General features: G+C 41.0%; 1 protein-coding gene across 3 annotated transcripts in view; it reads left to right on the top strand.

Moving 5' to 3' along the window:
• The window catches only part of CIT (citron rho-interacting serine/threonine kinase), a 153,399-nt gene that overhangs the window by 94,984 nt on the left and 46,407 nt on the right, over positions 1–12,008 (top strand). For all 3 annotated transcript variants that reach the window (XM_044275410.1, XM_044275408.1, XM_044275411.1), the window contains exons 25-27: positions 1,516–1,713; positions 3,639–3,832; positions 10,572–10,707. In XM_044275410.1, the coding sequence (XP_044131345.1) occupies positions 1,516–1,713; positions 3,639–3,832; positions 10,572–10,707 (528 nt within the window). The remainder of the gene's footprint in view (positions 1–1,515; positions 1,714–3,638; positions 3,833–10,571; positions 10,708–12,008) is intronic.

Genomic DNA, 12,008 nt, shown 5'->3' with positions numbered 1-12,008 from the left:
TATGTGGGGGATCTGTGGATGACGATGTTATGTGGGGGATCTGAGGAGGACGCTGTTATGTGGGGGATCTGTGGATGACGCTGTTATGTGGGGGATCTGTGGAGGACGCTGTTATGTGGGGGATCTGTGGAGGACGCTGTTATGTGGGGGATCTGTGGAGGACGCTGTTATGTGGGGGATCTGTGGATGACGCTGTTATGTGGGGGATCTGTGGATGACGCTGTTATGTGGGGGATCTGTGGATGACGCTGTTATGTGGGGGATCTGTGGATGACGCTGTTATGTGGGGGATCTGTGGATGACGCTGTTATGTGGGGGATCTGTGGATGACGCTGTTATGTGGGGGATCTGTGGATGATGCTGTTATGTGGGGGATCTGTGGATGACACGCTGTTATGTGGGGGATCTGTGGATGACACGCTGTTATGTGGGGGATCTGTGGATGACGCGCTGTTATGTGGGGGATCTGTGGATGACGCGCTGTTATGGGGGATCTGTGGAGGACACTTATGGGGGACTTGTGGATGGCACTGTTATAGGGGATGTGTGCTATGACACATAGGGCCATGAGGGGGCCAGCATAAGACACACATATAGCATCTTATGCTGGTCCCCCTCATGGCCCTATGTGTCCCCTCATGTGTCCTAAACTGCGCACATAACTGGCTTTGTGTGTAAAGTATTTTACTACTGTGTGAAACAAGCTCTCTCCTATTGATAAAATGGCCAGCCTCTGTACTTACTGTCACTATGAATGCACTGCAGCGAGCTGGCCGGCCAGGAAGCAGGAGCGTTACTAAGTGACGTCGGTCACACGCCGGCCGGCCTGCTCGCTGCCGTTCGCTGCAGTGCATTCATCGTGAAAGTGAGTACAGAGGCTGGCCATTTTAGCAATAGGAGTCGGAGAGAGCTTGTTTCACACAGGAGTAAAATACTTTACACACAAAGCCAGTTATGTACGCGGGGCCCCTTCATATATAATCGGCATGTGCAAGCGGCATTTTCGGGTCGGCCAAATCGCCATATCGCATTTGGCGATTATCACGATTCGATTATTTTTTCGATATATCGTGCAGCCCTAACATATATATATATATGTATATATATATATAACTCCAGGGGGTTGAAATAAAGAGTTGCAGCATTAAGGGTCTATTCACACATCAGTTGTTTCTTTCCTGATCTGTTCCGTTTTTTGCGGAACAGATCTGGACCAGTTCTATACCCATTCATTTTCAATGGGTCCTGAAAAAAAATCTGACATTGAGCTGTCAGATTTTTTTCAGGATCCATTGAAAATGAATGGGTACAGAACTGGTCCAGATGTGTTCCGCAAAAAACGGAACAGATCAGGAAAGAAACAACGGACGTGTGAATGGACCCTTAACATGTGCTGAATTAGTTAGTTGTGGGAGAAGGGTACATTTCCATAAGTTGTTTCTGTTGTGTTTTTTACAGCAGGGCTAAAAAAATACTTAATGCTTAACCAACAGTCTGAATACACTTTGTCTCCAGGTTCTTACAGACCTAGAAGATCAACTCAACCGTATGAGTGAAGAAAATGCAGATTTGAACAATCAAAACTTTTATCTAACCAAACAGCTGAATGAGGTCTCTGGAGCTGCAGAAGAAATAGTACAAGTTCGGAGTGAGGTGGACCATTTAAGGAGAGAAATTACTGAGCGGGAGATGCAGCTTACTAGCCAAAAACAGGTAGGCTTTTTGTAATTCCTTCCGTGCATGGAAAATACAGTAGCACATATGTACTTCACATGCCCTATATGAGGACTTTCAGAATTTTTATTTATTTTTATCATGGCAAAGTGTCCTACATTGTTACCTAATCATCAGATATTATATGATATATATATATAAGATGTGAATTCTGTCATGTATTTGGCTTTCTCCATCTTAATGGGCATCTGTCACCAGATTTATACCTATGAAACTGGCTGACCTGTTACATGTGCACTTGGCAGCTGAAGGCATCTGTGTTGGTCCCATGTTCATATGTGTCTGCATGGCTAAGAAAAATTATATTTTTAACATATGCAAATGAGTCTCTAGGAGCAATGGGGGCGTTGTCATTACTCCTAGAGGCTTTGCTTTTTTTGCAACTGCTGTGCCCTGTGTATTTTAATTGACAGGACCACGTGTGATGATGTTCTCACTGCCTGGTGCTGTCAATCAATGTGCAGAGGGTGCGGCGGTTGCAGAGGGAGCAGAGCCTCTAGGTGTAATGGCAACGCCCCCGTTGCTCGTAGAGGCTCATTTGCATTTATTACAACTTCATGTTTCTCAGAAATGCGGGCACATATGAACATGGGACCAACACAGATGTCTTCAGCTGCCAAGCGCACATGTAACAGGTCAGCCAGTCTCATAGGTACAAATCTGCTGACAGATGCCTTTTAATAGAACTGGAAATATCTTTACATTCAGTAAAACGTATCATTTATTTTTTATTCTGTTGGTGATTGACAGCCTTCTCCAAATACTTAGTTGTGCAGAGTTAGCTGTCAATGACAGAAAAGTCCACCCACATGACTCCTAAGCATGAAAACAGCAGAGGTATAAATAAATGACACGTTGCCACTCTTTTTCCATAAAACTATACATCAATCTGCTCAGCTCCTCCTGCGCTACTGCGCTCCAGTATTGGTAAATTACATATTCTTATATATGTATTACATGCGATATTAATCCATTCGTCTTAACAACAATCACTAAGTGCTCCCTGCCGGATCATCTGCATGTATACTGTGGGGCAACTTTGGCAGCAAGTGTTCAGTTTCCTGACCGTGCCACCACAGGGGAAATTAAAGGGGCTGTCTCACCTCAGCAAGTGGCAGTTATCATGTAGAGTAAGTTAATACAAGCCACTTACTAATACAGTATATTGTTATTACCCCCATTGCTTCCTTTGCTGGCTGGATTCATTTTTCCATCACATTATACACTGCTTGTTTCCATGGTTACAGACCACCCTGCAATCCATCAGTGGTGGCCGTGCTTGCACACTATAGGAAAAAGCACTAGCCTATGTGCGCTCCCATGGTCCCGACCACGAGAGAGGCTGATGCTTTTTCCTATAGTGTGCAAGCACGACTACCGTTGATGGATTGCAGGGTGGTCTGTAACCATGGAAACGAGCAGTGTAAAATGTGATTTGAAAAATTAATCCAGCCAGCAAAGTAAGCAATATGGAAAATCGCAATACATTAGTGAGTGCCTTGTATTAACTTTCTCAACATGATAAATGCCACCTACTGAAGTGAGACAGCCCCTTTAAGCGTTACACTTCAAATCATTGAGTTGTCTGTGTAATACTTCAGAGCCAGAGATGCTGCTGTTTGTAACACTTTCTCCACTCTGGCCGAGAGATGCTGATACTGAACAGTAGATTCACCCTGATTACCCAGAATTCCTTAATAGGTAGACATCCCCTTTAAGTCAACCTTTTATTTTATGTTTTCTACACTGTACACACAGGCCGTAAGGGGTATTGAAAAAAGATCCAAAGACCCTGACTGACACAAGTCTTGGGAAACTCTTGAGTGTCCTATGAGTACAGTATACTTATTTATATGCCAGAATTTATGAATATGATTTAAAAAGCTGTGATCTAATAATTGCAGACAATGGAAGCTCTTAAGACTACGTGCACAATGCTGGAGGAGCAGGTAATGGATTTAGAGGCACTGAATGATGAGCTGCTAGAAAAGGAGCGTCAGTGGGAAAGCTGGAGGAGTTCACTCGAAGACGAGAAGTCGCAGTTTGAGTGTAGACTCCGAGAAGTGCAGAGACTTCTGGATACTGAGAAGCAGGGAAGGTAAAGATTCTGAGATTTATCTTCTATGTGTTTTAGATTTGCTTTACATAGATGCACCTTTTTTTTTTTTTTATTCCTTGACATTCGCCTAAACCTTTACTTACATCTTAACATGCTCATTGAAAATGTGCTGATCCTTGTTTGCACCATTCCTGAGAAGCAGCACCAGTCTGTCATATTCTATTCTAGGTAAAAGCTCCTTTGGTACATATTAACATAAAGGTATGTATATTGTAATTAGCCTTTAGCCAAAGAGACTGTATCATATTTTTCTGAACGGTACTTTATACACATTGTCGCATGTTCTGGTCTTTTGTGTAGGGGTGTACGCGGGTTCATGCATGCTTGGCGTAGTCACTGCTTTCACCCGTCTAAATAAGTGGATTTTTTTTTTTTATCTGTATATGTGTAGACTATACAGATATCTGTATGTCTATACATCTGTATATGGCTAGACTAGTGATCCTTGCCGGTGGCCGCCTTTTGATGATCTATGGGCATGTCAGAAATATGAGACTGTTACAGTCACAACTGGAGGGAGTGAACATGATCTGTATTCACACTGTAAAGCAAGGAAGATAATGAATACTGTGAGGTTATTACTGGATCGTAACGTTCAGTGTCTCCTGCTCTGTACCGCAGTTGGCGCCAAGCGGAGAGACAGCATCTTACAGGCTCTGGGCTGAATAGGTACTATTCTTTTTTTCCTTTTTCTCGAACAAAATCGGCACCAGATTTGCATTATCATATCATACCAGCACTACCTTGCCTGGAGCAAGCCTTTCCATGCATACCATACGGCTGTTATACTTTACCCTACCATTTTTGCATTACCATCATTATCTACTAAATGTACAAAAGGATATTTTAAAAATGGCATCAGTTGTTACAGGTAGGCGATTCTAATTAAAATCTGATCCGATCCAAGCGAATCCAATCTCTACCATTTTTCCCATTTGTCCAAACCAGATAAAACTATTCACAGTACGTTTGTCTCCTAGCGGCCTTTAGACAGAGTGAGTAGTATTTGAATTTTCATATAATTGTTAAAGTTTGAGAAATTGTCACGTAAAAGTATGCAGCTATCGAACGGCGAGCAATAAATCATTAATTTTTCATGGATTGGACAAATCTGCCCGACTGAAAGATTATTGTTAGTTGCCACCACATCCATCGTCTTATCAGAAATCTTTGGCTACTTTCACGCTCGCATTTTGGCTTTCCGTTTTGAGATTCGTCATGGTCTCTCACAAGCAGTCCATTCTGAGAGACCATGTCCGCTTGACGAAACTGAGCCAAATGCATCCGTCCTGGCACACAATGTAAGTCAACGGGGACGGATCAGTTTTCTCTGACACAATAGAAAACGGATCTGTCTCCCATTGACTTGTTACAGATAATACAACCGGATCCGTTCATGACGGATGCATGCGGTTGTATTATTGTAACGGATCAGTTTTTGCAGATCCATGACGGATGTGTAATCTAACGTCTTTTGAATACAAAAAACTTGCTAAATAGCACTTGCCACTCATTAATAAAGAAATATCTGCCTGTCTTATAGAATTGTTATAATTGATGTACTGTATATATTTTGGATTTATTTTTTACACCCTTTTGGTATTCATTGGCCCCATAAAAATGTACGTGAATGTTACATTGCCGGTTTGTTTTTCATGAAAAGCATAGACTTTTAGAGGATCTCTCTCTTCTCCCGATATTAAAGGGGTTGTCTGGGTCATAAGGTGAAAACAACGAAGACCCTGAATGAAAAAAATCACTCACGTGTTTATTGACCCTCAGTGCAAATACTGAACTTCTAAAATTCAAAGTAAAAAAAAAAAAGAGTATTATCCTGTGTGGTGAATTTCAAAACAGAAGAAAAAAATCTAAATGTCTGAAACACGTTTTTTTGTCGCCTTGTACAAAAAGTCATATGTTCCCCAAAATGGTTTCAATCAAAATAAAATTTACCTCCCAAAAAGCAAGGTATTACACATCTCAGCTGTAAAAGAAAGTACAAAAAAGTTATGACAACACACAGCAATTTTTTCTCAATGTTTTTCTAAGCGAACCTATAGAAATTTGGTATAGTTGTTATTGTACTGACTTGCACACAGTGAAAGCCGTAAAAACAAATCCCAATAAACAATCGTGGAATTGCTGGTTTTATTTTTAATGAATTTCACCCTGCAAATATTTTTTGCACCATTTTTCAATACATGATATGGTAAATGGTGCCATTAAAATATAGCTTGTTTTGCAAACATACAAAACCCTCATCCGGCTATGTGAGCGGAAAAGTATTGAAATATATTGCTTTTGGAAGACCAGGCACATTGGTCACTGCGTTATGTATTGCTAATCTTAAATCCTGGAAAACTTCCAGGCACCTGCCATCTGGACGAAGACATCTTCTTGTCACGGTAGGTGAGGGAAGGGAAACAAACCAAATACAACAAAAGCAACAACACACCAGGCTGGGCCCCAAAGCTAGGGAACAGGGAAAGGTCACCACCTGACAAACCCTGAGCCTTTCCCTGACTGCTGACAACATGAGCAAATCCTTAGGGTGGAAGTGCTCATGTGCTGGAACCTAAGCCTAGCTGAAACTGAAGAAAACCCTCAGCTAGGGAACTGGAGATAAGACAACCGGTTCCTAGCGCAAAGTGGACTAGCCAGATCAAACAACAAAAGGGAAGGAGTAGGACTTAGCATAAGACGGACGGGGACAGATCACCAAACACCAGCTGAGAACTCCAGAAGCAAATATAAACCGCAAGAACTATAGTGAGAGGCGGGTATAAATAGCACCACTAAATAGCTAATGAGCAGAACCTGTGAGGAGGTGGGACCCTGCCCGAAACCACAACAAAGAGAAACAGAACAATCTGACAGATAGACTCACGTGTAGCAAGTCTGTCAGATCTTCTCAGACCTGTCACAGGGCAGGGCATGGCACTTCTTTTAAGAAGCCATTGCGCTTCCTCCTGAGTTAGAAGCACGAGTGTCATAGTGCATATTGCGTATTACTAATTAATAGGGATGAGCGAACTTGTGTTTTCAAGTTTGGCGTACAAGGTTTGGGTTATCTAAGAATTCCATTATTGATTCCACTACCACGGACCATAACTTATTATCCGTGGTAGCCGAATCGATTACAGAATTCTTAGATAAGGCTACTTTCACACTAGCCTTTTTTGTGGATCCGTCATGGATCTGCAAAAATGCTTCCGTTACAATAATACCACCGCACGCATCCATCATGAACGGATCCGGTTGTATTATGTCTTCTATAGCCATGACGGATCCATCATGAACACCTTTGAAAGTCAATAGAGGACGGATCCGTTTTCTATTGTGCCAGATTCTGTCAAGAGAAAATGGATCTGTCCCCATTGACTTACATTGTGTGCCAGGACGGATCCGTTTGGTTCCGCTTCATCAGGCGTTTTGGTATCTGCCTCCAGGGGGGAATGGAGACTGAACGGAGGCAAAGTGATGCATTCTGAGCGGATCCTTTTCCATTCAGAATGCATTAGGGAAAAACTGATCCGTTTTGGACCGCTTGTGAGAGCCCTGAACGGATCTCAGAAATGGAAAGCCAAAACGCTAGTGTGAAAGTAGCCTAACCTGAACCTTGTACTCCGAACTTGAAAACACAAGTTCCCGCAACACTACCAATTAACTCATTGTATCTTTCTCCCTTTGTAAATATTTTTAAGAAAACCACATTTTTCCATCCCTCAATCTTAACATTTCATTACCCCTTTTTGTGTTTAACAAATGTAACCTTTTTTTTTAACCCATGTTTTCCAATAATTTCCTATTTATTTACACAGTTTTTCATTTGGTAACTATTACATCAATCCTTTTATTGTCTTTTGCTTCTGGGTTCTTGTTACATAATAATACAAATAATGTAGTTATAATTTAATACTCTTCAGGGTTAAAGGAGATGTGTCTTCAGAAAATCAGAAAACTTTTTTGTTAAAGGATTATTTCCCAGGTAGGTAGCCTTTCATGATCAAGATAGGAATACCTGAGTAAGTATTGGCCAGAGGTAGGTAGAGTCAAGCAGGCTGCGCTCCTTTTTCTTTAACTCGCATAGCAGTGAATGGGAGCTGTGCAAACCGCTTAGCATAGCGAGCGACTGCCAAGCTCGTAGCTCCTATTCACTGCTGGAACAAATGTTTCCGTAACTTAGTGCTCAATGCTTACTCGGGTTATTCCCATCTTGTCCATGGAAGGCTCACATGGCAATTACCCTTTTAAACTTTTATTTTTAAATTCTTTATCAATTTTCTTTATCAAATTATCTAAAACAAATTCCTGCCACTAAGCCTAAGGCCTCTTTCACATGTTCAGTATTTGTTCAGTATTTTTGCATCAGTATTTGTGAGCCAACACCAGGAGTGGGTCCAAAATGTAGAAGAGGCACAAATATTTCTATTATACGTTTTCTCTGTAGGTTCCACTTCTGGTTTTGTCTTACAAATACTGATGCAAAATATTGACCAAATACTTACCGTGTGAAAGAGGCCTAATAATGAGATGACAATTTCTGTTCTCTGGAGAACACTTTTCAGCAGTCATCAATGCCTCAGATAGGACAGCGTGAAACTGGTGACATCCCTTTTAAATACTATAAATGTTTAAATCAAGTTCAGGAAGGAAGTGTTTGATAAGAATCTAAAATAAGTACAAGGGGGCACAACCTGAAATTAGTTGGGGGCGGGGGGCAGAAGCAATATCAAAAATTATTATATTACTAAAAGAGTCAACAAATATCAGATGTGGTTGGGGAATCGGCAGAAAGTGAAGTTAAGCATACCTTCGATAAACCGCTATTTAACCTAAGTTAAAAATAAAAAGTAAATAATATAAGGGCATACTAGATGGACCATGTGGTCTTCTAAGCAGGTCACCTGCATCCAGCTGATCATGAATGTTGCAGAAAATCCTCATAATTAGCAGTTATCTTTCAAACATTTCCCTTAGGCCTCTTGCACACGGCCGTATGACTTTTTCAGTATTTTGCGGTCCGCAAAAAACGGATCCGTAAAAAATACGGATGACATCCGTGTGCATTCAGTTTTTTTGCGGTACGGAACAGCTGGCCCCTGATAGAACAGTACTATACTTGTACGTTATGCGGACAATAATAGGACAGGTTCTATCTTTGAACGGAAATATGGAAACGGAAAGCATACGGATTAGTTTTCCGTTTTTTTTTTTTTTTTTGCGGATCCATTGAAATAAATGGTTCAGTAAACAGTCTGTCTACAGAACGCAAAAAAACAGACCATAAACGGAAAGAGGCCTTATGCCATATTCCCATGGTGTATTTTTCCATCTGAAAAATCAGCCGCAGATTTGCAGCTGGACATGACACAGATCCACTCACAAATTTAGTCTGATTTAATTTGACTAATCCACATTTGACTACCCGTTATTTTCGGATATCTGAAATGAAAAGTCAGCACCATATCACCTACCATGTTCCCAATTCAATTCAAAATCCACATTGAAATCCGTGTGGAATATCAGCCTCGCGAACATGCCCTCACATGAGAAATTAAGCTTTAGACTGTTCCCATGAAAATAAATGGCTTCTGAACAGCGCATTAGCTCCAGCAATCCTAAAGGCTTTCACAGATTTTTCTTTGTCCTTTTTTACACACCAGCCTGTGGTACCTGTGGAAAAACCCATACTCCCCTGCTTCCTACCTGGAGTTTTGCACAGGTGTGGAAATAAAAAATAATATAAATAAAAAAAAGCAGATGAAATCCTTTGTTGGTTTTCTACTCTATCCCAGACAAAGGGCCCAATTCTGTTAACCTGGGAGAGTCTCTATAAACTTTGTTTAAAGTTGTCTTGGTCGGATACAACAATTGGGCAGATCTTTCTATCGAGTATGGGAAAACACTGCAAGTAGTGTATGTAATTATGCAAGTGGATTTTGAGATCAGTCAGTTCTCTGCTGTGCCAGAATAAAGTGATATCACCCTGGCCTAAAGGGTTGGTGAGACATGTCCTAGTCTGTGGGGAAATTGGACATTTGACAGAATCGGCTGTGTGGGCAAATGTCCTGATATCTAATCTATGGCTCCATGTCCAAACTTAAAGGGAACCTGTCACCAGTTTTATGGTGTCCTAACTAAGGGCAACATAAATAAGTGACTGATTCTCTTAGCAAAATACTGGGTCATTTTCTTTAATTGACACAGTCAATCTGCCAACATCTTGTATTGAAAAGCTCCAGCTCAAAATGACGAGTCCTGAATATTCAAGAGCTCCTGACTCTTCCTGCCCACCTGCTGCTGAATGACAGTTATTTTCCATATGAATCAGCAGCAGGTGGGCAGGGGAGTGGCTATAGCTGTTAATTAAAAAAATGCTGGACTCAATGACATCACGCTGGACTCAAATCAGATCATTAGCATGTGGCATCTTTGTGTGTATATTATCAGGTAACCATCTGTCACACCAGTAAGTGAATACATCAAAGGCACTTTTTAGTAGTTAATGATTGTATATAATTAGTTAGATTATAATCAAATATCCACATGACAGGTTCCTTTTAAAGAATACCAGTTTTCAATTGAAAGTGAAGCACTGAATTCAGTTATAACTCTGAATGTGTCACCAGATTTAGTTTTCATTTTCAGAACGTCTAGCGGCAAGCAGTGAGATTTAGGGTTATTTATTTGTAGCACTGCTTACTTGTATTTCCAGAGCTCGAGCTGATCAACGGAGTACAGAATCTCGACAAATGGTGGAACAGGCAGTAAAAGAACATAAGGCAGACATTTTGGCTCTTCAACAAGCGCTCAAGGATCAAAAACTCAAAACAGAAAGTCTCTCTGATAAGGTTAGTGTAATATTTTAAGGTGGTTTGACATCAATTCATGATTGTGACAATTAGTTTAGCATTTGAGTTTGTCATAGCCCTGTTTTCATCATCACTCTGCCACTGACAAAACTGGGGAAACATCTTTAGACTATGTTAATAGACTGAAATAACCATATATACAGCTTTAGCAGAATTTTAAGGGAAACATCCAAATGATGTTATTATGCTGTACTAAAGTGTATTCCAGTTATACAAAGTTATCCCCTATCCACAGCATAGGATACAACCATAAGATTGGTGAGGGTCTGACTGCTTGGGACCCACACGATCATGAGAATAGGGGCCCTTTACCCTGAAATGAATGGAACAACAGGTCAAGCATGTGCTGTGACTAGGGATGAGCGAATCGACATCGGATGAAACAGCGCTCCGTACAGTATTAGAATGTATTGGCTCCTATGAGCCGAAGTTACAGCAGTACTTTGGAACCGAACCCTAGTTCGGTAAAAGGTTTTATACAGTAGAAATTCATTTCTGAAGTTATTACCGAAAGTCTCGCGAGACATCGCAAAGTAATAACTTCAGCTCATAGGAGGAAATACATTTTAATACTGTATGGAGCGCTCTTTCCGTACAGTATTCTAACAAAGTATTTTGCGAATCGACTTCGGATGTTTCATCTGAAGTCGATTTGCTCATTCCTAGCTGTGACACTCCATGGGTATGTCGGAGATAGCCAAGTATGGCAGCTTCTCCATCCATTTTGGGATACGGGGCCTCTGTGATCAGTGAAGGTCCCAGCATTCAGACCGTCATTGATCTTTTAGTTATCCCATGTCTTGTGGATAGGGGTCAGACACCTGGCACCCCTGTCGATCAGCTGTTTGACAAGGGGGTCTTTACTCTACGTGTTGTCTCCTGTGGAGTGGCGGCGTAGTATAATTTATATTGATGACCTGCACTTCCGAGACGACGTGTAGTGTAATAAACAGGAAGCTGTGTTTGCATAGAGCGCCGCCACCTTTTCAAACAGCTGATTGATGAAGTCAGACCACCGCTGATCAGATATTGATGACCTATCCTGAGGATAGGTCATCAATATAAATTGCTGCACAACCCCTTTAAGTCCCAGTCCCAAAATAAAAAAAATGTATTTGACAGAGGTCCAAAATCAAACCGCTCTTCTTTTGGGCTTGAATTCTTGATAGCTAGGATCTCCACGTCAGCAATAGATTTATATGTGGGGGACCAGAATGCCAATCCTATACAGTTTATTTTTATTTTTAAATCATGTAATTTTTATTAACGGGTTTATAAAA

The sequence above is a fragment of the Bufo gargarizans genome, chromosome 1, assembly GCF_014858855.1.
Source record: "Bufo gargarizans isolate SCDJY-AF-19 chromosome 1, ASM1485885v1, whole genome shotgun sequence".
Lineage (NCBI taxonomy): Eukaryota > Metazoa > Chordata > Amphibia > Anura > Bufonidae > Bufo > Bufo gargarizans.
Note: the sequence above shows the minus strand (reverse complement) of the source record. Positions and strands in the feature narration are given on the sequence as shown.